Source organism: Hydra vulgaris, chromosome 06, assembly GCF_038396675.1.
Source record: "Hydra vulgaris chromosome 06, alternate assembly HydraT2T_AEP".
In the NCBI taxonomy this organism is placed as follows: Eukaryota; Metazoa; Cnidaria; class Hydrozoa; order Anthoathecata; family Hydridae; genus Hydra; species Hydra vulgaris.
This window is the reverse complement of record NC_088925.1, coordinates 26,698,852-26,725,000: the sequence shown is the minus strand read 5'-3', so window position 1 is coordinate 26,725,000 and position 26,149 is coordinate 26,698,852. Positions and strand designations below refer to the sequence as shown.

General features: G+C 26.5%; 2 protein-coding genes across 2 annotated transcripts in view; both read left to right on the top strand.

Moving 5' to 3' along the window:
* LOC124814610 (DNA-directed RNA polymerase III subunit RPC10) overlaps positions 1 to 7,071 on the top strand; it is a 23,375-nt gene extending 16,304 nt beyond the window's left edge. The window contains exon 4 of the mRNA XM_065799727.1: positions 6,772 to 7,071. Within this exon, the coding sequence (XP_065655799.1) occupies positions 6,772 to 6,893 (122 nt within the window). The 3' untranslated portion in view covers positions 6,894 to 7,071. The remainder of the gene's footprint in view (positions 1 to 6,771) is intronic.
* The window catches only part of LOC100213858 (broad substrate specificity ATP-binding cassette transporter ABCG2), a 48,210-nt gene continuing 29,119 nt past the window's right edge, over positions 7,059 to 26,149 (top strand). The window contains exons 1-7 of the mRNA XM_065799725.1: positions 7,059 to 7,686; positions 7,947 to 8,006; positions 8,186 to 8,300; positions 13,206 to 13,358; positions 13,564 to 13,721; positions 23,009 to 23,160; positions 23,272 to 23,343. Coding sequence (XP_065655797.1) covers positions 7,487 to 7,686; positions 7,947 to 8,006; positions 8,186 to 8,300; positions 13,206 to 13,358; positions 13,564 to 13,721; positions 23,009 to 23,160; positions 23,272 to 23,343 — 910 coding nt within the window. The 5' untranslated portion in view covers positions 7,059 to 7,486. The remainder of the gene's footprint in view (positions 7,687 to 7,946; positions 8,007 to 8,185; positions 8,301 to 13,205; positions 13,359 to 13,563; positions 13,722 to 23,008; positions 23,161 to 23,271; positions 23,344 to 26,149) is intronic.

Here is a 26,149-nt window from a genome sequence, read left to right as displayed (position 1 = left end):
AAGCAACATTCAGAGTTGTGAAGCAAATGTTTAAAAAAATAAAAACATTGTTTGAGAAGTCTGAATTAAAGTTGTAAAAATACTTACAAATAAAGATCAGGTAAAATAAGGGGTACAACTCAATTTGAAAAAAATTATAAATGAAAAGTTGAGTTGATAAAAAGATGGTTTGTCTGTACTGAATAAGATTAGTGGATTAGCAGATCATTAACCAGTAATGATGTGAAACTAGATATTCCAAGAGCTCAATTAGACAAAGTTGCTGGTCCTTCTGGTGTATGAAAATGTTGAAGGCCAAAATTTAAGTTTAATTGTTATTCATGTTAAGAAATAAAATTGCTTGATTAGGTAATGAAAGTTTTAAAAGGAAAAAAAGTTGCCAAAAAAAAAGGAAGTGCATTTATCAATAACATGCAGTAACATGGTTTTAGGCTTGGAAAGAGAACAACATGGAATATTTACGAGGTAGAAGTAGAAAAGTGGAAGTTTCATATATTCTGAAATAGTTGTTACATTCACGGAAGTTTACAAATAGTACATGTACTAATCTTAAGTAAAAACCTTGCAAATAAAAGCTACTAAATATATTGTTAATGCTAATAGTAGTATTAATCGTCCACAGCTGTAACAAAACAAACATTAAAAGTTAAAGGAGTAAAATACTAATAGTGATAATAATAAGAGTGGTAGTAGTAACAATAATAATAATACAATGATAAGAGTATAATGATAATAATAAAAATAAAATGACAACAATAAAAATAATTACAATAATCATAAAAAGAATAATAGTAATTTAGTATTAATCACACAAATACACATTTTATTAATGTGGTTTATACTATTATCATATTTTATTAATGTGATTTATATTATACTGTGACTTATAAACTCAAATAAGTAATCAAATATATTAATAACGTTGGTTATATAAAAACCTTACACGACAGTAATTATGAAAGTATCAGAATATAAAATTATGTTCATACAAACATTATGTTACACACACATATATATAGCCACATACAAATACATACACACAAACACACATACACACTTACCTTCATGAATACATATAAACACATATACTTATATCTCCCTGTATTCAATAGTTATGTATACAGTAGTTGTATTTATACATAATATACACACATGAATGTAGATTCATATATACTATACACAAATATATGTATATACACACATGTACATATACATACGCATGCATACATAAACACATACATTCATACACATATACAAACATAAATACATATACACATATTTAATAATATTATATATGTGTATTATATATGTATGCATTACATACACATACACACATATACGCATACATATATACATGTCAACCCTCAGAATTAGGGTCGGCATTCGGCAATGCAGACCTAACTGTCGACCTGAAAGTGTTTGAGTACACACACGCACACATTTATATATACACATATAAATATATACAAACATACACATATACACATACACATCCACGTATACATATACACATACATACATATACACTCACACTTATTCGCATGTGCTTATCACAAACACTTTTCACATAGATACACATATCTTTGGATTTATAAACTGTATTTAATTAGGAAGGAATGGAATAGGTTACTCTTAAAAACATAGATTGAATGGAGAGCTTTTAGGTCATAGGGAAGGTTATCCCAAGATTTTATACTTTGGTTTTTTATGGTCTTATATCCATAAGTAACAGAACTATGATTTAAGACTGCAAGATTCAGATTATCAGTTGATCGAAGATAGTATCGGTTATTTGCATTTTTTGGGAAGAAATTGTTGAAGGTAAGAGGTAGGTTTTTGTGTTGATGGTTCCAGAAAAACTGACAATTCAAGAACTGAACAAGGTCACATAGTTTAAGGATCTTAGAAGTAAGATAAAGCCCATTAGGAATGGATTTGTAATTCTGAAAATGTATTATTTTTAAAGCTTTGTTTTGAAGAGGAGATATCCTTAAAACTTCTTGCTGTTAAGATTGTCCCCATATTTGACAAGCATATCGTATATGCGAGCCAAAAATGGCATGATATATGTTTAATAATGTTTTCAGATTGACATAATGGCAAACTTTAGCCAGCATTCCATTTGATCTGCTCAATTTTATGGCTAAGTCTTTGAGGTGGGATACAAACGATAGGTTGTAATCAATTATAATTCCAAGATATTTGATTGAGTTTATAGGAATGATTTTCTGGGTACTTAATCTAAGGTTTAAAGTTTTATTGATTTTTGTTTTTTTAGATTTTAATATGACCATTCCAGTTTTGTTACAGTTGAGAGAAAGCTTATTTGAGCGAAGCCACTGAATTAAATTGGCAAGATCATGATTAATGTTTTTGTTAATTTTTTTTAAAGATTTGTTGATAATGAGCAAGTTAGTATCACCAGCAAAGTGGTAAGGAGTTGTATACTTAATTGAGTTATTAAGGTCATTAATATAGAGAAGAAAAAGTAGTGGTCCTAATACTGAGGCTTGAGGAACACCGTTGGAACATTTTATTTGAGTAGATTTTGAGTCACCGACTGAGACAAACTGAGATCTGTTGTGAAGATAGGAGGTAAACCATTTAAGAGGTATTCCTCTGATTCCATAATATTCTAATTTCTTGAGTAGGATAGAATGATCTACTGTATCAAAAGCTTTTTGTAGATCTACAAAGACACTGTATGCAAAGTTTTTATTATCAAAAGCTTTTCTAATTGACTCAGTAATTTTAATAAGAGAGTGAGTCGTGGAATGATTAGCATGAAACCCATACTGGTGTTTGTAAAGGCATTTAAATTTATTCAAAAATAAATTTAAATGCCTTTAAAAAAAATGCCTAGAAAAAAAAAAACTTTTTTGAAAAGTTTGCTTAAGTTTGAAAGAAGAGAGATAGGTTGGTAGTTAGACATATCCATTGTAGAACCTTTCTTAAATATTGGAATGACTTTAGCAACTTTGAAAGCATCTGGGAATAAACCGTTTTGAAATAAGTTATTTATAATAATACTGAGAGGTTTAGAAATTATGTCTGGAATAAGTTTAAGAAGGAATGTAAGAAGGCTATTAGGACCAAAGTTTTTTCCAGTTTTAAGAGTGGTTTTAATAAGATTAGAGATTTCATTCTCTGTGACAGGATCAATAAAGAACGTATTAGAATTCGGAGAGATCATATAGGCAGTAAATTTGGATGTTGAAGGTATGTTTTTGTTTTGAAGTCTGTTTTGGATAGTAACAAAAAAGTTGTTTTATATATTCGATACAGTAGTTTGATCTGTGATAATATTTTCTTTTAATTTAAGTTTGAGAGTTGAAATATAGTAGGAAGGTTTGACATTAATGATTTATTTTATCCCTTTTCAAGTATTCTTAATATTGTTGAAGTTTTTACTAAAATAGGTTGTGTAATAAGATTTTTTACTAATTTTTAGTAGATTGCTGATTCTGTTCTATAAAACTTAAATTTAGAAAACAGTTCATTTTTAGTACTAATATCTTTACATTTTGTGTGTTTTTTGTATAGTTTGTTTTAAATAGAAATAGATTTAAGTAGGCCATTGGTGATCCATGGTTTTGATTTAAATTTAATTTGCTGCTTAGTTAGTTTTTTGTTTGGAGCATGCTGATCTAATATTTTTTCAAATGTCTTTAAAAGAAAACTGATAGATTGACTTACATCATCATCTTTTTTAATATATAGGACCCAGTTAATGTTGAAACATCTTCAATAAATATATTTTTGTTAAAGTTCTTGAAGCATCGCCTGTAGAATATACTTTTTTTAGGGTGATTAGTTTTTCTAGGAATGCAGATAAATTGAGCCATATGATCAGATATTGAAATAGTAAGATTGCCAGAGATTTGGTCAGGTGAATTGAAGTTTATAAAGATGTTATCAATAAGAGTTTGTGATTTAGCTGTTATGCGTGTTGGTAGAATTATAACAGGATGTAATGAAAAAGAAATAAGGGAGTCAAGGTAGCTAGATATAGAATTTGATTCATTATATTTTAGTATATCCATATTAAAGTCCCCCATAAGTAAAATACATTTTTTTTCAATATTTAGCTTATCTAATAGCGGAGTTAAATAATTATTAGTGAAATCATCTTGATTCATAGACGGATGTCGATATATGCAATCAATTATTATATTTTTTAAGTGAGGCTTTATAATTTCAACAAAAATAGATTCATGATATTTGAAAGAGTAGATCTTTAGGTCGTTGCGAACTATGTAGTTTAAATTAGAGTTTAGATATAGAAGAGCACCCCCTTTTTTTAGCCTCAGTGGGGCAATGCTCAATGTTAAAACCATTTATAGATATGCTTGTTATATTTAAATCATTAACATATAAATTTGACTCAGTAATACCTATTGCCAAAGGTAACGTATTAAGAATGCTAATAAAGCTGTAAAGATCATCAATGTGGTATGGTAAAGAAGCAATGTTGAGATGAATATAAAGATCTGAATTAGGATTAATTTTTTTATTGCAATCTATGTTGTCATAGTATTTACAATTAATTGAGTCTTGAGGATTATTTAGATCTGAAGTTAAATTTCGTGGACTTGATGTAGTGTCAAGAGAATATTGTAAATTAGTATTCTTGTGTGATAATGTTTGGTCAAGCTTAAGGTCAGAATGAGAGTCAAATTGAATAGCCTTAGATAGCATAGTGAGGTATTATAATTTTAAAACCATTTGGTTATATTTAGTATGATTTTAGAAAAAAATGGAGTTTGTTAGTGGAAATATAGCTTGTAAACACTAATGAATAATGATAAATTCAAGGAGACGAGATATAATAATGCAGTATCTATAATACATAACATAAAACATTAGCAACTAAATACAAATACAACAAAATAGTAATACAACAATACAACAAAACAAATAATACAAGTAATACAACAAAAAGTACTAAATACAACAACAATTATAATAAAAAGTACCAAATAGTATATTGCAATACAACCCTCGGAATAAGGAAAATTGAAGTCGGCAGTAATTTGCCGACCTCAATCTTTTAAAGGTCGGCAAAAAAAATTTGATACAAAGGTCTTACCATAAAACATCGAAACAAGATCAGCAATTTTTGCCCACCTCAAACACTTTTAGGTTGGCAGATAGGTCGGCATTGCCGAATGCCAACCCTGATTCCGAGAGTTGGCAATAAAACTATAATAAAGAATAGCAATAAGCAGTACTTAAAAAAAGAAAAATTTTAAAAAAAGAAAAACTTTAGCGCATAAGCAACAATATCATGCCAATATACTTACCAAGATGTCATGGAAGTAGTATGATAAATGAATATAAAGGTAATACACTAAATATAAATACACTTATAATAATCCAGAACAATAAGTACTTAGGTAGTTAAAAAGTTAGAAAGAAGAATAAAGAAAAATTGAAATAAAATGAAAAATCAGTAAAACCTTAAAAACTTAACCTATCTTCCTAGTTAAATCAGTAAAACCTTAAAACTTAACCTATCTTCTTTGTTTATTTGTTTTAACTAAGATTTAGTCTTGTGAAAAATGTAATGCAATTGCTGATCTTGTTTAATGTGTGATGTGATGCATGGGTTCTTTTCATGCTGGTATAAATCTTTTAAGATTGTATTTTTTGAATGTTTAATGATTTTTATAAACTGTATTATTATGGAAATTTGTAAGTTCATAATCATTGTAAAGTTCTTCTTCTTTGTAAGGATTTTTTATTAAAGGAATACTAACAGGTAAAGTAACGTTGGTAGTATGTTAGTTTTGTGTGTTTGTGTGTGTGGAGGAGGGAATGGGGGCAGAGGGTATGAGGGGTTGGGGATAGGCGGGGTAGGGTATAGGGAAAGGGAGTAAGGATAGAGGAGTTAGAGATTATTATAAAAAGCCAAATATCAGAAATTCTTTTTATTTTTATTTTCAAAACTTTTAATGAAAAATATAAAATACTTAATGAAATAGTATTTAATATATGTTTTTGTGCATACATGCATACATGTTTGTATTTATGTTTTCATGTTAATATTGTCTTGTCTAGAGTAAGTTTGTTTTGCATGGGTTTTATATAGCAAGATCATATTACTAAATTTATACAGAAATGCTATACACATATAAGGTTACAATAGTATTTATTTGTTTAATACATTATTTGTTATTATATATTGCAATTGTTAAATTTATTGTCATAATTTTACAATTGTTAATTTTAATGTTATATAATGTAAGAGTTTTTATATTTAATGTTATATAATGTTATATAATGTTAGCTACAAAGTTATTTTGTAATTATTTAACAATGTTTTTCTTATGTATGAAAAGTTTACTTAAGAAACAAAAGAAATTTTTCGTAATTAAGTCAAAGTCAAATAGTCTAATGTTTTTCTTTTTTCTATTTGTGTAAAATCATTTTTTAAGGATAGGTTTTCAAATTAAATATATTTACTGTATTTTTATCTTGTGTTAAGTTTACGTAATATTCCTAATTTATGCACTTAATAACAGTTAAGAAATATATTAATAATAATTTTTTTAACTAATTAATTTTATTTTATATACAATGCAATAAAGTTTATTAAATTTTGATTATAAATTTTATATGTCAAATATAATATTTTTATTATAATTATTATAATATTATCACAATGTTAAAAATTTTTCATTAAAAACATTTTATTATATGCTTTTATATAAGTTTTAAATGTGTTTTTTTTTAATAAAAAATCTCTAATTATAATGATTTATTATTTAGAAAAATGCCCAAAATGTGAGTTCAAAAAAGCATATTTCATGCAAATTCAGACAAGATCTGCTGATGAGCCAATGACAACATTTTACAAATGCTGTTCATGTGGTCATCGCTGGAAAGAATAACATCCCTTTTCTACTAAACTGTTACTCCAGTTAACTATTGACCTTCTGTGAGCAGAGTATCGGTTTTATTGTTTTTTTATAATTAAAACTATTTTTTAATTATAAGAAAGATCTTTTGATTATAAAACGGTATTTTTATTTAAAGTTTTCTCAATATAATAGATTACTTTTGTTTTTATTTGTATTTCTTGGATTTATTTACATATAATTTCATATATCACACTTTAGTATTTTGAAATAATGATTTATAATTCAGGAATTTTTGCACTGATTTTTAGCATTTAAATCTATTTAAATGCATTTATATAATATTTTTTTTAAACTTTTAATCTCCTTTTCAAAATTTTAAAGTTTTAGAGGTCATTAGCATGACCTCTAAAACTATAGAATTCATGATACTTTTCATGTTCCTCTTTTAACTCTGTATACTTTGAAACAGGGACACCAGACAGAGCTTATTGATCTTAAGATCTTATATACATAAGACTAGCACTCTACTGGTGGGCCACCAATAAAGTTAGTACTGCTACCATCATTAAAAAAACAAAATTTTAAAAGTACTAATAATATTTGTTTTTAAAAAGTTTAAAGAAATGACATCCATTTCATTATATGATGATGATCAAACTGATTATTTAATTGGTGATGAAGAATCAAGTAAAATAAGTAGAAAATCTAGTACTATAAGTCGTGAGGTCACTGAAACAGAACTAGTTTATCATGAATTGGAATATGTTATTCCTGTGAAAGAAAAGAAAGTCAAATTTAACAAGACTATTTTGACAGGATGCTCGTAAGTTTTTTTGTTTTTTTCTAGAATAATCTCAAAATCCCACAGTTTTTTTTCATACATTTTATTACTCTCATCTTAGACACACTTTGCTTATGTTTATTAATCACATGATCACTTTAGTAATGCTCATTAATTATATAACCACTTTGCTAATATTCAGTAATGTTGGGTTTAAATGTTTCAAAGTCAATAATATATAATTGTCAAATAAGTCAATTTGCTTATTTAACATTATATCATTTTTAACATTATATGACTAGGGGCATTATGAGACCTGGATTGAACGCAATAATGGGACCTACTGGTTCAGGGAAAACCACGTAAGTTTTCTAAATAATGTTGAGGTTTATTTTAGAGTAAACTGTTGACATTTCTTTTTGTGCAATGCAAAATAAATTATGAAACCACTTTACTCTTATTATTTTAATTATTTTATCATTTCTTACTTTTTTTTTTTTTAAAGTTTTACATATTTTGATGTAAACATTTTTGTATTTAGATTGCTGGATATATTGGCTGGTCGTAAAGATAAAAGATTTTTAAAGGGGCATGTGTTTGTTAATGGAATATCTCAAACTAATGATTTCAAACTGTCTTCTGGTTTTGTTGTTCAGGTTCATTACTTGTTTATTATAACTCATCATTATCACTATGGCCAGCTGTATTTCTAATTGCTGACTATTTGAATTTACTAGTCGTTCCTAAATATATTTGAAATTTGTCTAAATTATATTTGAAAAAAATATATTTGAAATTTGTCTAAATTATATTTGAAAAGAATATATTTGAAATTTGTCTAAATTACATTTGAAATAAATATATTTGAAATTTGTCAAAATTACATTTAAAAAAAATATATTTGAAATTTGTCTAAATTATATTTGAAAAAAATATATTTAAAATTTGTCTAAATTATATTTGAAAAAAATATACTTGAAATTTGTCTAAATTATATTTGAAAAAAAAATATTTGAAATTTGTCAATTAAGTTTGTTTGTTTATGCGACACAATGGTCGCAAAAAGTGACCAACGGAGCCGTCTAGTTACGTAGACCTGGGAGGTGTGAAAATAGAAGTAGATTGTAGATGATGTCATTGAGTGAGAATCATAAATGAATGTAAAGACTATTATGCAGGAGGAATAAAATGTTAGGTCTCAGGGATAGGGTGAACAATAACTCACGCTCTAGTCATCCTAAACAAATGATGAAACAATGTTTAGTCTATGACTAAACAAGTCAATATAGATCCGCTGATTCATTAAAGGCAACCATGGCTAAAATTATCGCACTATACAAAAACAATAAAATAAGTAGATAACAAAATATAAAGTAAAATGATAAAAAATATAAGTACAAGCAATATAAGTAGAAAAAATAGGCTAGTAAATGTGCTACTATATATGGTCTAAACTCTAGATAACAAACTGAAAACTGATAATCACCTGTGTGAGATAAAAGTATATAAATGTTGTTAATGTAACAAATTCATAATATAAAGCTCACAAAGCGCTGATTTGTCAACTAAGATTTTAATCTCTTAGTCATAATTCATCATAAAGGTTATTAAAAAAAAAGTGAGCAGAATAACAAATATAAAAAGTGAGCAGAATAACAAATATAGAAAGTGAACAGAATAACAAATATAAAAAGTGAGCAGAATAACAAATATAAAAAGTGAACAGAATAACAAATATAAAAAGTGAACAGAATAACAAATATAAAAAGTGAGCAGAATAACAAATATAAAAAGTGAACAGAATAACAAATATAAAAAGTGAGCAGAATAACAAATATAAAAAGTGAACAGAATAACAAATATAAAAAGTGAGCAGAATAACAAATATAAAAAGTGAGCAGAATAACAAATATAAAAAGTGAACAGAATAACAAATATAAAAAGTGAACAGAATAACAAATATAAAAAGTGAACAGAATAACAAATATAAAAAGTGAACAGAATAACAAATATAAAAACTGAGCAGAATAACAAATATAAAAAGTGAACAGAATAACAAATATAAAAAGTGAGCAGAATAACAAATATAAAAAGTGAGCAGAATAACAAATATAAAAAGTGAACAGAATAACAAATATAAAAAGTGAGCAGAATAACAAATATAAAAAGTGAGCGGAATAACAAATATAAAAAGTGAACAGAATAACAAATATAAAAAGTGAGCAGAATAACAAATATAAAAAGTGAACAGAATAACAAATATAAAAAGTGAGCAGAATAACAAATATAAAAAGTGAACAGCATAACAAATATTCCAGTTATTATAAAAAATATGGAAATTACAAAGAAAACCAGTTAAACCAGTTAAAACCAAGAATACACATAAATTAAGTAAGATTATACATAATATTGACAAGTTGTTAATAAAATGTTAAAAATTTTTTGAACTTTACTTAAAAAATGTTTTCTCTTTTAAAATTTTTTATTTAAAAATTTTTAATTTATTTTTCATTCATGGAAGAAGTTTTACACAAAAGAAAAAAAAAATTAGCTTAAAAAAACTATGTATTTATGCCCAATAAACGCATGTCTATAAAATGTCGAAGTAGTTTTGGTTGATAATCCATTCAAAATGAAATCCAGATTAACATTTTGAACTAGCTCACATTAAATGTCTATTATAAAGATTATTAAACATAGTATATCTATCATAAGGATACATAATATATCTATCATAAGTATTATTAAACATAGAAAAAGCATTTAGATTTAGTTTTTTTTTAATGTATATAAAGTGTCTAAATTTAGCATAATAGGATTTAAATTGTTTTTATTACTGTTTTACTGCAAATAATTGGCTGGTCATTTCATAGTCTTACTTAACAATGTAACATGAACTTTGAAATGTGCAAATAACATCAGTTTATACTTAAAAAGTTTTCAGTAATTTACAATAAAAAGTTCAACAAGATCACTTGTAGTAAAATAAATTTTAAAAAATATCTTTAGAAAATATGTTTTTTAAAATTAGAAAAATTAGAATATTTTTAAATTTAAAAACATTCTGATTAGGAGTGTTTGATTTTGCTTTCCTTCTAAGAAAGTGGAAATTTTTTAAATGATCCAAGTTTTTATAATGAAAAATAAATTGTTTCAATTACACAATTTATGTGACATAAAAAAAGTTAAGTTTTAATGAGTTTCTAACTTTCTAGGAAATGGAAATAGATTGAATTAATTCTATTTCCAATTTCTGGGAAAGAAATTGCTTGATTACGCAAAGACATTACGCAAAGATAAGTATCTATTATACCATGGAAGTATAAAACAAATGGAAGTTCAACCACATTGAAATGCTTCGGGACTATGCTTGTAACATTTAGTTTCATAAACAATAAGAAAACGACATCAAAACTGTACTTAAATGCTTAATCTTTATATGTTTATGCAATTAGATACGTTTATGATAGTTTAAAAATATAGTGTTTTGACGATTCGCCAATAATATTTGAGAATAAACATTAAAAATAGTACAATGAAATGGGAAACAATACCTTTTTTATAAAGTTCATATTAAATGAATGGAGTATAACAAGAATGAATGAAATTATGATATTCAGCTAAACTTTAAGCTTTAGTAATTTAGAAAACATTTATTTAGATTTTAAAAAAAATATTTTAGTTGTCTTTTTAATCAAATGTTGTGTTATGATTTGAAGCAAGGAAAGAAGCTTAAACTAACATATGCTTTTAAAATAAAGTGGTTCTATTTAATTACTGAGTTTTAATAAACCTTTTATTGTATTCAATTACTTTACATGTATACATAATTACAATATGGTTAAAACTATGTAGCATATCCTTAGAATAATTATTTTTTTAATGTTTTAATAAAAATCATTTCAGTAAGTTTTTTTGTTTTTTGTCCAGTGAAACTTGTACTTCCATGATTATACTTATGACTGAACTATTTGCACACTTAAAGGAAAAAATTGTTTATTGTTATTTTTAAAAAATAAATATATTTATTACTGTTGATGAATTAAAAAAAATTTTTTAATTAAATATAATTTATTTATATAATTTTTTTTATTAAATATAATTTATGTTTAACCTCAAGTTTTTTTAAATAGAGTTTAATTATTTATTTAATTTTAAAGAGTTCTTATTTTAACACCAAAAGTTATAAAATAAACTAAGGCTGGTATTTTGAAAATACAAGCATTTATCGTAAATATTTTTATTCATAAATCGAATTCAAAATAAATATACTTCAGACGCTAAATGAACTGCAATCTCACTTTCTATAATTTATTAGAGTAATAGAATAAAATAGTGAAACCTTAGTTGAATTTAAACAATCTATATATATATAAATATATATATATATATATATATATATATATATATATATATATATATATATATATATATATATATATATATATATACATATACATATATATATATATATATATATATATATATATATATATATATATATATATATATATAAATATATATATATATATACATATATATATATATATATATATATATATATATATATATATATATATATATATATATATATATATATATATATATATATATATGGCATATGTTGCAATCTTTTTAATGTTTATGTTTATCAAGCATTGATTAAAGGTTTATGACTATACACTCAATAAAGGTATAGTTAAAAGATTTCAAATGTACACTTGAATTATTAACTTATGGAATGTTCAATTATTTTAATGTTTATGATTATTAAAAGTCTATGTTAGTCAGTATTGTAAACATTTAATCAGCATTTAATATATGCAGTTGAGCATGGTACTTGATCATTACACCAATATCACCTATCAGTAATTATTTATCAGCGATATACAGTTAAAGTATCAACAATAGTACAATACAATGGAGTTGATATATAATTTCTAGTTAAATAAGATATTCATAAAAGACATTAGGTATTATCCATTCATAAAAAAATATTAAAATTTTAGCAATAATCATTGACAAAAAATGAATTTACTTTTATTTGCAATTGCAATCAATAATCACAGAAAGTGTGTTTTGATTTAAAAAAAAAAATACCTGATATATTTATTAAAAATATTTGTAAATATTTTAAGAATATCAAAAAGTTTGTTAAGAAAGATTATTATTATGGATGCATATGAGTTTAATATGCAGTGAATGTGTGAAGAAGTAAGTATTTAGGTATTTTGAAGAAGTATTTAGGTATGTAAAAGAAAAAAGTAATCTTTAGGTACGAACTTTAAATCAAGTCTTTAACAAAAAATATTTTATGTTTTAAAGTGCCTTCTAAGGCAAAAGTTACTAAAAAGAAACAGAAACTTTATATAGTAAATAAAGAGTTACTATTAAAAGTTTCTGATTCTGCTCATATTTTTTTTATACTAAGAAATAAAAAATATACAATGACTGAATCTCTCATAATTTTGTAATAATTTCTAAAAAGAATTATATATCTAAATTTATATTGCAACATTTTCTTTACTATAAAAGTTTTTATAAATATAACTGTTGTTTAGGATGATGTTGTAATGGGCACACTTACTGTACGTGAAAATCTTTATTTTTCTGCAAATTTACGATTGCCAAGTACGTTTAGTAGTTCTCATAGAAAGGATCGCGTGGAAACAATAATTAAAGACTTGCAATTAACTCTTTGTGCTGATACACTGGTTTGTTTGTCATAATTTGAGATTATAAAAAACTGGTTATTATTAATTGACTAAAAAGCAATTGTGATAAAAAATTGAAAATAAACAAAAGTTTTATAAAACTTATAATTTAATTCTAATTTTTGCTTAGATTTGTTAAATTTTGAATTTATAATTAAATTATTGAAAATATAAATAAAAGTTTAATATGTTTTTACACACCAAGGTTGGCGCTCAAAATCGAAGAGGAATTTCAGGTGGTGAACGCAAAAGAACATGCATTGGAATGGAGCTTGTCACATCTCCAAATGTTTTGTTCCTCGATGAACCAACTACTGGTCTTGATGCTTCAACAGCTGTTGTTGTTATGAAACTACTTAGAAAGTATGAGTTCTTTATGTAGAAAATGTAAATACTTTATAGATAATATTAAACAGTTGGCATTAAATCTTTATTCATGTATTATATGTTAGGTAGGTTATTGTTAATATAACTTTTTTTTTTAAACATTTATTATATAATTTACAAATTGAAACAAAACTCTCTATAAAATTAAAAGCTCTACAATGATTTGCTAAACTGTTTTTGACTTAAATTGTTAAATATAAGATTGTGCAACAAAATGTAGTTATAAAAAAACAGGACCGGTATCAGTGTTTAAATACATGTTTTATGTGTTTATTTAAAAAGGTTTTGCTTGTTGTAGCCTTTTTACGATTGATATAGACTTTTTGCAATTTATATACATTATGAGTAAAATCCAAAATAGTAGAAAAATCAAATATTCTTTATGTATATATGTAAAATATAACCTGTCATGTCCAAGGTCTAAAGTTAAATGTTTTAACCTGTCATGTCCAAGGTCTCCATGTTTTAACCTAGGTCTAAAGGTCTTAGGTCTAAAGTTAAAGGAAAAAAAGTTTGTGTAATTAAAACTTACATGACTATAACCAAAAAAGTTATTTTATACTTTTGACTGCATTTTTGTTTAGAGGTCTCTAATATATTGGTTGCCCTGTATATCTATAAGCACAATTTCTCTCGATACTATTTTATTATTTTAAGGAAATTTTTGCTATATTTTTGAAACTAGCATTTTTGGCTTAAACAACTAATAAACAAAAGCGTTACTTATAATTATACTCTTATTAATAGCTTTGCTAATGTTTGTTTTAAAGAGTCTTTTTTTTTGTAATTTTGTAAGTATAGAAAATATGGTGTCCAGAGTTGGGTTTTTACATACTTGCAATTCTCAATATTCATATATTCATTTTTAGGTCTACTACCACCACTAGAAATAAACTTGTTTTCAAGGTATTTAGATAATAGCCGCGCACAATTTCTCAATAGAGATAATATCATTAAATTTTCAAAAAATATTAAACAGCCAACATCATGCTATTAAATATAATTGAATAGGAAGACAAAAACATTAAATTTTTTAGAAATTTAAATAACCAAATCAAATCAAAAAGAAGCATTAACAATTGTTCAGATAAATCACAATATAAACCATAATCTAAAATAATCTAAAAACCTTAAAAGCAATTTTTAAGGAATTTATTTATAGATGCTTATCTAACTAATTTTTAATTTTTTCTTCGACATGCTGTTTCTCCTTCTGAAGGTTCATCAGGAAGAATATCTAAATAAAAATATTTCACAGGAAATTAAGAATTGTTATAAATATTTTTATAAAAACTGTAGTTAATGTTACAACCAGGAAGTTACATTAGCTATATTACTTTTTAAAATTAATTGCAAAAAACAAATTCTTTAGAAATAATTTTTTTTTTTAGGATAATTTTAATTTGGTTTTTTATTTTTATAGTTTTTTAAAAGGTACTAATTTTTATGTCTGCATTTTTCATGTCTGCATTTAAAAGTTATTTCAGATTTTTTTGTTTAGTAAATTTTGCTAATCCAAAAAAGGTAATTATTTCAAAATTTTGGAATTATTTGGATCATGATTAAAGTATCATAAATGATTTAAATTATCAGAGTAAACTCAAACATCGTACTTGGAAATCTCAAACATAATCGTACTTGGAAAACTCTAACATAGATTGTACTTGGAAAACTCAAACATAGACCGTACTTGGAAAACTCAAACAGATTGTACTTGGAAAACTCAAACACCGTTGGAAAACTCAAACTACATTTTATAAAGTGGTTAAACGTGGCAGTGCTGAAAGTGCCAAAATGCCTTCTCCACTGAATAAAAAAGTTGATAAAAAGTTCACAGAAAAGCTTAAAAAGCATGTTGAAAAGAATCCTACTGTATCCATCAGAAAGACAGCAAAATTGTTCAATGTTGATGAAAGGACAGTCAGAAGAACTCTAAAAACACTTGGAAAGGTCAGTGTGGCCCGACCTTCATGTCAACTTTTAAGAGAAAGACTAAAAACGATTGGAACAATCAAAAAAGCTTCTAAATTAGCTAAAAAGCCATGCTTCGTCAACAGTTAAAGTTTTCTCAGATAAAAAACTTTTTAGTGTTGACTGTGTGATAAATAGGCGAAATGACAGATTCATTGTGCAGAAGGGTGACAAAGCGCCACCTGTCTGTCACACCAAGCACCCTCAGTCCATTATGATGCTAGGAATCATTGCTTCTAATGGAGAGAAATGTCCACCAATCAACATCAAAGAGAAAAAAAAAGTTACCTCTAATGTGTATATTACCTTACTAAAACACAATGTGGCGCCATGGCTGAAGAAGACATTCCCAGAAAACAATTACATTTTTCAATGTAATTATTTTCTGGGACAATGTACCTTGTCATGAGTCCAGAAAAACTCAACAATATCTTTAGGACAATATGGTTAATTTCTGACCCAAACACTTTTGGCCACCATCCAGCCCTGACCTGAATCCCCTTGACTATAGTGTGCGGAGCGTAGTTAAGAGTAAGGGCTGCAAAAAAAGCCCACTCAAGTGTCAAGTCACTGAAGTCATCAATTACCTGTGCTTAGAACTCAATGTCAAGGGACTATATAATAAGCACCTGTCAGTCCTTCCGTCCTAGGCAGGAGGCAGTGATCAAAAAAAAAGGAGACTTAATTGAATGTTAAGGTGGAAAAAGTATTTATCTTCAACTTTTCTTCTATTAATATTCCATGAATATAATTTTTTAGTGCTTTAAAAATTCATTTTGAAAAGTAATCTGAAAAGTTCTCGAATCGCTGCCGCACCCTGTACACATAAATGTTGTGTAATACAATATATAAATAATATGCACTAGCTGACCAGTCTTTGTAAGTTTACATTGACCTTTTCTATAATTTTTCTTTGTATATATATCTTTGCTATCCAGACCTGTAAAATACCCATCTTCACCGAACCCACCATTTATATACTTATCTACTCCACACCGATGATTTCTATACTTATTCCTTATTTACTTCAATATTTTTTGAAACCACACAAGTTATCATAATATATATACACATAAATGTTATATAATAGAATACATAAATATATATACTAGCTGACCAGACCCGTAAAAGTATGGGTCTTTGTGAGTCTTTTCCACACCAACTTTTTCTATACTTTTTCCTAATATGTATATCTTAGCTGTTCAGACAGTAAAATACCGGTCTTCACTAAACCGACCATTTCTATATATATCTATTCCACACCGATTATTTCTATACTTATTCCTTATTTACTTATAAGAGAATTATCAGACTTTATTTTTCTCTTACATGCATAATTTCGATAGCTCAGTGGTTTTGTGCCCTGTCATCAGTGTCGTTTTGCGAGGTTTCAAATTTGACCCTTATGAATATATATATATATATATATATATATATATATATATATATATATATATATATATATATATATATATATATATATATATATATATATATATATATATATATATAATTAATTAGTAAAAAATACTTATCTAACTTTTATCTTCGACTTGAAGTTTCACCATTGCTGGATCATCAGGAAGAGTTACTAAATCTCAAAAAAAATTCAATTTATAGATATAATATATTATTTAAAATATATATTTATAATAATAGAATAATATATTATAATAATAGAAATATATATATATATATATTTTTTGAGATTTTTTTTGAGATTTAGTAACTCTTCCTGATGATCCAGCAATGGTGAAACTTCAAGTCGAAGATAAAAGCTAGATAAGTGTTTTTTACTAATTAATTATTGCTCTGTTCTTTAAGAACATTGAGCACTCTATTTGTAAAATACACTAACATAATTTACATATATATATATATATATATATATATATATATATATATATATATATATATATATATATATATATATATATATATATATATATATATATACACACATATACAACCCTCGCAGTTAGGAAAATTGAGGACGGCAATAATTTGCCGACCTCAATCTTTTAGAGGTCGGCAAAAAAAATTTGATACAAAGGTCTTACCATAAAACATCAAAACAAGGGCGGCAATTATTTTCCGACCTCAAACACTTTTTGTCGGCAGTTAGGCCAAATGCTGACCCTAAATCCAAGGGTTATATATATATATATATATATATCTATATATATATATATATATATATATATATATATATATATATATATATATATATATATATATATATATATATATATGTATGTATGTATATATATATATATATATATATATATATATATATATGTATGTATATATATATATATATATATATATATATATATATATATATATATATATATATGTATGTATATATATATATATATACAGTATTGGGCAAAACATTTGCAACCAACATCGAACAATGCTAAAAAGTGTTCCTAATTTTACATGTCTTAAAAACGAAACAAACTATACTACCACAGCAAACAGTTCAGGAGTCTGGAGTCATAGCATGCCATGACATGAGCAATTAGCTGACAGGTGACAGCACACAGGCAGAATTTCGTTGACAAGTGCCATTTTGCAGCGGACAAAACAAGTGCAACTTTTTTGGTTTGTTTCATTTTCTTAAGTCTGGTCCGTGTCAGAGACACTGAAGTTTTTTAATAATTAAAGAAAGTACCTAGAAGTTTCCAGAAGTTTCCAGAAGCATGCAGAAGCTTCCAGAAGTTTCCAAAAGAAGCATCTGGAAGCATCCAGAAATATCCAGAAACATTCAGAAGCATCCAGACGCATCCAGAAGCTTCCAGAAGCATCAAAAAGAAGCGTCTAGAATCTTCCAGAACAGGTTCACACAGGTTCATTTCACTATATAAGAGACATGTAAATCGACATGTAATTCAGTCAGTATATGGAAGTCAATCAGTCAGTATTATCAAGACAGCTTATCGAAGTGAGTTTTATCGAAAAACATCAATACAAGAAGTGAAATACAACAAGTGTTTCATTACATCAATACAGTCCACTTCCAACCAAGGCGTTGTGTTCCACAGAGCATTATTGTATCATCACAAGGTAAATATAACACGGTAAGCCTTGAGAAGCGTGATTATTTATTTTTATTATTTTTATGACTTCAAGTGCAAAAATGGCTCCCAACATTCTGGATTGGAACTAAGAAAGAAAATTATTGGCGATTAGGTAAGTGGAATGTCACAAAAAAGTATTTGTGATAAATATCGCGTGAAAAAATACACCGCATCAAGACTATGTTCCAAATATCGTTCTACAGAGAAGTTGGCAGCAGATAACAAAGGTGTAAGACCGGGTTCCACCACTTCTAGAGAGGATTCTATGATTGTCAGATCCGTCAAGAAGGATCCCTGGATATCATCAGTTGAGATACAAAAGCAATTAGAGCTGCCTGTATCGGACCAAACAATCAGACAACGTGCTGTTGAAGCCGGATTGTTTTCTCGACGCCCTGCAAAGAAACCTCTGATTTCACTAAAAAACCAGAAGGAAAGACTCCTGTTTGCTACATCTCATATTGACTGGAATGTGCAGAAAAGGCGAACTGTCCTGTTCAGCGATGAATCAAAGTTCAACATCATTGGGAGCGATGGCATTTGCCGTGTATGTCTACCGGCTGGAAAATGCCTCGATTTACGTTACTGTCATAAGACCGCGAAGCATGGTGGAGGCAATGCAATAGTCTGGGGGTGTTTTTCTACTAACGGTCTAGGTCCAATACATCGAAACAATGGAATAATGCACCGTTTCATGTATAAAATATTGATTGCGAAATATAGCTTGGTTAACATTTTGTCGAATTGCATTTGTTTTGTCCAGAAGGAAATCATTTTTTTTAATACTTTTGATTAATTTATTTACTTTCGTGTACAAATAATGAACTTTGTGATGAATAAAACTTGAAAAACTTTGTCTCTAAACAATTACATTGTTATTTCTCTAAATTGAAAAAATGCAGCACTTTTATATAAAGAAACTAAATTAGCATTATTTGGTTGCACTCGTTTTGTCCGATACTGTATATCTTTATGTATGTATATATGTATATGTATACATATGCACATATATATATATATATATATATATATATATATATATATATATATATATATATATATATATATATATATATATATATATATATATATATACATATATACACACTATTTATGCATGTATATGTACTAGGGTGATTCTGCGGGATTTTTTTTAATGACTTTTACTCACCATTTTGCCTACCCTAATATTATAGATTTGTATTTTGTGTAGATTAAATAAGGGAATATAAACCCTTACAGTATCCTATAGTAAAACCCCTATAGTAAAAAAACAACTGGAGGTTGGTTATATTCTTTTGAGATGTCACTGTAAAGTAATTTGAAATCAAGCATCATTAAGCAATCACAAAATATTATATTTAAATCATAATTTAAAGTTTTATTTTTAAATAAGTTTCATTAATGTGTGCTGATTTGAAAATTAATTTTAAAAAGTTTGGTCATAATACCAAAATGTTTCACTTTCATTAACGGACTTTAATGCTGGGGAATTAAAATGAATAATTGGTGGACCTACTAATGAAAGAAATATTAAACTTGACATTGATCTTTTTTATAAAAAGTTTCGGAAAGGAAGATAAGATTATATTTGTAGTAGAAAATAAACGCTTGCATTCAGCTTTACAAATAATCAAGGTATTTATAGCAGTGCTCAGAGGCTGAAGATCATTAGGAGTTTTATTACAGTAACCAGTGGAAAAGTACTCATGAAACTCTTGGATTGCTGCATTTTCACAAATATTTAAAGTTTCAGCTGATTGTTTGATGTCTTTATCTCCAAAACATGGATCATGGTCTGCAAACCATTGTGGCTTATCAAAAGTTTGCAAATTTTTTATTAAATTATTGTATTTTTGTTTGTTTGGATCATTTTTTTTGTCTTCTAATAATTTATGTGCAGCACTAGTTGTAATCATTCTAGAATCAAGATTTTCATTTAGTTTATTTAAAGAATTTTTTTGATTAATTTTTTGAGTAACTTTTCTGCTGCAAGCTATGTTTGCGAACAGTATTCACCTGAATCATTTCTCATTGATTGAAATATTTGGTATTTTAAAATGATAAGCTGATGTGCATCAGGTAAAGAAGTTTGACTGTCATCAGGTAAAGAAGTTTGACTGTCATCAGGTAAAGAAGTTTGACTGTCTTGTAACTTTTTAGAAAGATGTTCTAGTTCTATCAAAGCATCCTGTATTAGTCCCATGTTAAGTATGAAATTGATATCACATAATTTCATTTTAAGGCCGCGTATTGGGCTCTATCTTCTCCGTTACTTCTAAGATCCAATAAAGATTCATGAATGCACTGGACGACACCCATTTGGTACCTAGAATTTGTCCAATGGAATTTAGTTTTACACTTATAGCCATGGCAACAGTTTCCAGTTCCTTTTTGTTCTTAGGAGATGCACTGTAAATAGTATCTAAACTTACCAAAAAACTTTTTTATGTAATAAATTGGTAAAACATCTTGCACATCATCAGTTACTGCTAACTCTAAACAGTGGTTACTACAATGCCATAAAATTAAATTAGGAAACTGATTCAAAAGTAACTAAGCCACTCCTGCTTTTTTGCCAAACTTATGCAATAACAAATTATGCAATAAAAAATTATTGTCAAAACCAAGATTATGTAAAGCAGTTATAAAAAAGTTTGCAATAGATAAGGCTCCTGGTAATGTTAATTCGATAAGTTATAAAATATACTATTGGCAGTATTTATTTCTGGAATTGTCACTTGCAAGCAAATTGACTGAGCAGATTTTTTGCTCATCATAATAGATTCATCTATCATAATTCCTACTTTACTATTGTTAAGTTGTATATAGTTTACAAGTTTTGTGCGCATTTCATTTGAAATGAGATAAACAATATCAGCACACGCTTGATCAGATTGTAAAATATGGCCAATGTCTAAACCATTTTCTACCAGTAATAATATTAGTTCTTTCAAATCAGAAAATGGACAATTCATTTTTGCAATGTGATACACAGTGCAAAATACGCAGTAGCTAGTTTCATGCAGGTCTGCATTTTTGAACATCTCTAAAATATCTCTCCATCTAAAATATCCCTCTATCTAAAATATTTATAACATCTCTAAACATAGTTTTTCGGACTGAGAAATAATTTTACTAGTTTTTTTGTATGCCACTGATAACTTATTATCTAAAAGTTTTTTCCTCATTGATTGTTATTTTTTTGTTTGTTTCACGATACTCTTTGATGTTACCAATTTTGACTAGCCAATTTTAATACTTGAGTTTTTTTGGCAACTAAATTATTTGCTGACTTACAAACAGAACAACCATGACATGTTAATGGAACTGTCAACCAGTCAAATGTCTTTAATTTTTCCTACCATTGTACATCAGACAAGTAGTCTTGAAAAAATATGACATCATATTGAGGATAGAATAGGCAAGGCATTGTTTCATTTTCCAAATTGCTTTTAGAACTATCACTGCTTAACTTTTTTTCCTTCTGCTTGCTAGCCATTTATCCATTAACGCTTGGTAGTCATTTATCCATATTTACAATGAGTAAATTTTTTTTTAAATCATAACATTCAACGTTGAGCTAAATAATTGTGTACTATATTTCATTTCACAAAAACAATGTTAAATGATACTTTCGTGAAAAAAAAGCCAAAGATGATCTTTTTTTGTTGCTGCTAGTAACTTTTATTTCAAAATACAAAAGCAAAGATGTGATGTTTTATAATTATGAGTTTTGTTTTTGAACTTTCTACCACAAATTTTAAAGTAAGAAGTTAATAACACCTGAAAGATTAGTTCATTTGAATTCGCTCATTGCTGTTAACTAAATATTTTTACAAGTCTGTTTATAGGAAAAAAAGTAAGTTTCCTTTAATTTATCATGATGGCATCCCACCTTAAAATACACATTAAAAAAAGTATTGGGATGGTTTTCAAATTTTAAAAAGGTAACAGGTTGGTATCCCTGCCTCACTTCAAGCATTGTGTGAGTGTATATATATACATATATATATATATATATATATATGTGTGTGTGTGTGTGTGTGTGTGTGTGTGTGTGTGTGTGTGTGTGTGTGTGTGTGTGTGTGTGTGTGTGTGTGTGTGTGTGTGTGTGTATAAACCATTTAGTTCAATATAAAGTTTATTTAAATATTATGTTTTCATGCATTAAAAAAATAATAATTAAAATTACTAAATGTATTTAAGGCAAGCAGCAAAAGGGCGCACTATTATATTTTCCATCCATCAGCCACGATACAGTATCTTTAAATTGTTTGATAATCTTACATTGTTGGTTATGGGCCAGACTGTTTATAATGGAGAAGCTAAGATGTCCATGGCATATTTTGAATCTCTAGGTATTTAAATTTTTTTATATAAATTACGTTAAATTTTATGACAAAGAGTTGTCTTATGTTCAATTTGGTTTTATCAAATTTAAATCCAGGCTTTTCTGCAATAATTTTTAGGTTACATGTGTGAAACGTTTAATAACCCAGCTGATTTTTATATGGATGTACTCTCAGATGAAAAGATGTCAGGTTTAATTTTATATTCTTCAATTTTGCAAATTTCATTATATAAGTGTATGTATGTATGTATGTATGTAGTTATGTATGTATGTAGTTATGTATGTATGTATGTATGTATGTATGTATGTATGTATGTATGTATGTATGTATGTATGTATGTATGTATGTATGTATGTATGTATGTAAGAATGTATGAATGTATATGTGTATATATATATATGTAAATATGATTTTTAAATTTTTTCTTCTGCTATTACTGGCCTTTTGTATAGTTTCCAGTGTTTTGTAAAGCTCCTGTTTTGTCTTACTAAACTCTGTGATTCTTTCTTTGTGATTTCTCTCAGAGAGACCGATTTGAACAGCAGCTAAAAACAGAGTATTACCATTGCCATGTTGGGCATTGATACAAAGTTCCATAATTTGATTGATACAAAGTTGATACAAAGTTCCATCATTGTTCTTGTGTTGTTCCTCATTAATGATCTTCCTGATAATTTTACCTCTTTATTTTTTATTTTTACTGATGAAACAACTATTTACTCTGGACTATTTTCACTTGTTCCATTAACCAACACATCTTTTTGCTCATAAAACTTTTATTTATCTAATTTTTTCAAGGAACATCAATGCTTTGGAATTTGCTCTTGTCATCATGTTTTTTAACTCTTACAATTTACATTTTTTTAAATCTTCTGTCAACAACTTTCTTGTTTTTAACTTTAACAGCTTTGTTGGGATTTGTGAAAAGAAAAAAAAATCTCAATTTAAACTCAGTAGTCACATTTTTGGGGCCTAAGCATATACTTATAAATCAGTTCATCTTTTTGTTATGATATCAGGTTTGAATCCTCTGACTATTTTTGTTTGAATCCTCTAACTAATCCTCTTTTTGTTTGAATCTTTTGAATATTCTTTTATGTGCTTTCATTTTGCACAACCTCACTCATGTTGGATCATCTTGTTATTTGTTTAATATTTCTACTTCTTTTTTTTAAGGCTTCACTTCTTTGGATGGTCTGATCAAATTGCCCAATACTTTTTTTACATCTACTAATACTTTATTTACTGGTTATTTTGATGCACTGAAATGCTCTATTTTTTCAATTTTTTTAGTTTTTTCTCAATCACTTATCAAGTTAGCTTTGTTTTCCAGTCAAACCTCTTAGTTTTATCCTGGATTTGTGTCTAACCCTAGCTTGTTTCAGTTTGTATTCGTTTCTCTTAAATTTTAATCTTGTGCTTTTTCTTCATCATGTTCATTGGATCAATCATTCTTCATCATGTTCATCGGCTTCAAATACTTTTAAATACTCAGTAAAGCACTTTACAAGGCTCTAACAAGAACTTAAGCACTTGAAAAAAAAATTACTACAATTAAAAATAGCATTTGCAAATAAAAGAAAAAGATAGGGTAAGAGAGTGAGTCTTGACTTTATACTAAAAAGTAACAAAAGCTTTATCTCTGCTTCCATGAGATTACATAAGAGGCTCAAATTTCACCAGAAAGATAAAAAACACTCAACCAATTACATATATATATATATATATATATATATATATATATATATATATATATATATATATATATATATATATATATATATATATATATATATATATAAATATATATATATATATAAATATATATATATATATATATAAATATATATATATATATTTATATATATGTATATATTTATATATATATTATATATATATATATATATATATATATAAATATATATATATATATATATATACACATTTATATATACATATAAATATATATACATATATATATATATATATATATATATATATATATATATATATATATATATATATATATAAATAAATACAGGGGTTTCTACTGGACTCATGACAAAATAGTATGGTATCATATGACAGGGTGTTAGCCAGGGAAAAAATTCATACAGCATTTTTGCGAAATTGGGAATTTAGGTGCGGTAAAAAAAAAAAAAGGTCAATGCATTCAAACATTTAAAAAAGTGGATACGATTTTTTAGACACAGTTATGTTTCAATAAAAATAAATTATTTATTTTTGCTGGGTTATATTCATAGGAATATTTTCTATTTTGTTTTTCAGGAATATTTTTCTATTTTATAAACGTTTAATTCTAATTATTATACTTGTTTCATTTTGAGCAATCTTCTTCAGTTTTCATTTTTAAATCGCTTCTCTTCTTTGTTTGATATAGTAGGGAGAAAACAAGAACAAAAGACAATTGTTAGCAGTTTTAATGATTGAATTAATAAATTTATTCATTGAAACTTTGATCTATTTTAACTGCGTGCATCACTTTTAAATACAGTTTTAAAAGGTTTAAACGATTAGTTACATATATTGTCTTCTTTTATTTTTATTTTCGTTTTTAAATTATAAATGTAAAAAAAAAATGCTAAATAGTATTTAATTTTTAACAAAACATTTTTGACGATTTCCATGTTACTCTTGTAACTTTTCAAGTTGCTAAAACAACTTTTTAATTGACGACAGTCGATAAAAACACTATACACTATGCATAGGATTGTCAGAATTTTACGTCTTTTAAGAAGCAAAACAGTAAAATTGTAATTTCTGTAAAATCCAGACGTTTGGCAACCCTAATTATGTGGAAAGATTTTGAATATTAAAGTTTTTAAATACTTTAGTATTTTAAAACTAAAAATTTTTAAAAACTTTTTTACATGAATTTAGTAAAAATCTGTTGAAAAAGTGCCTTAATTTACAATAGATCCTAGTTCTAATCAGTTCTGACATATATTAGCTATACATAGTTGTCAAAATACAA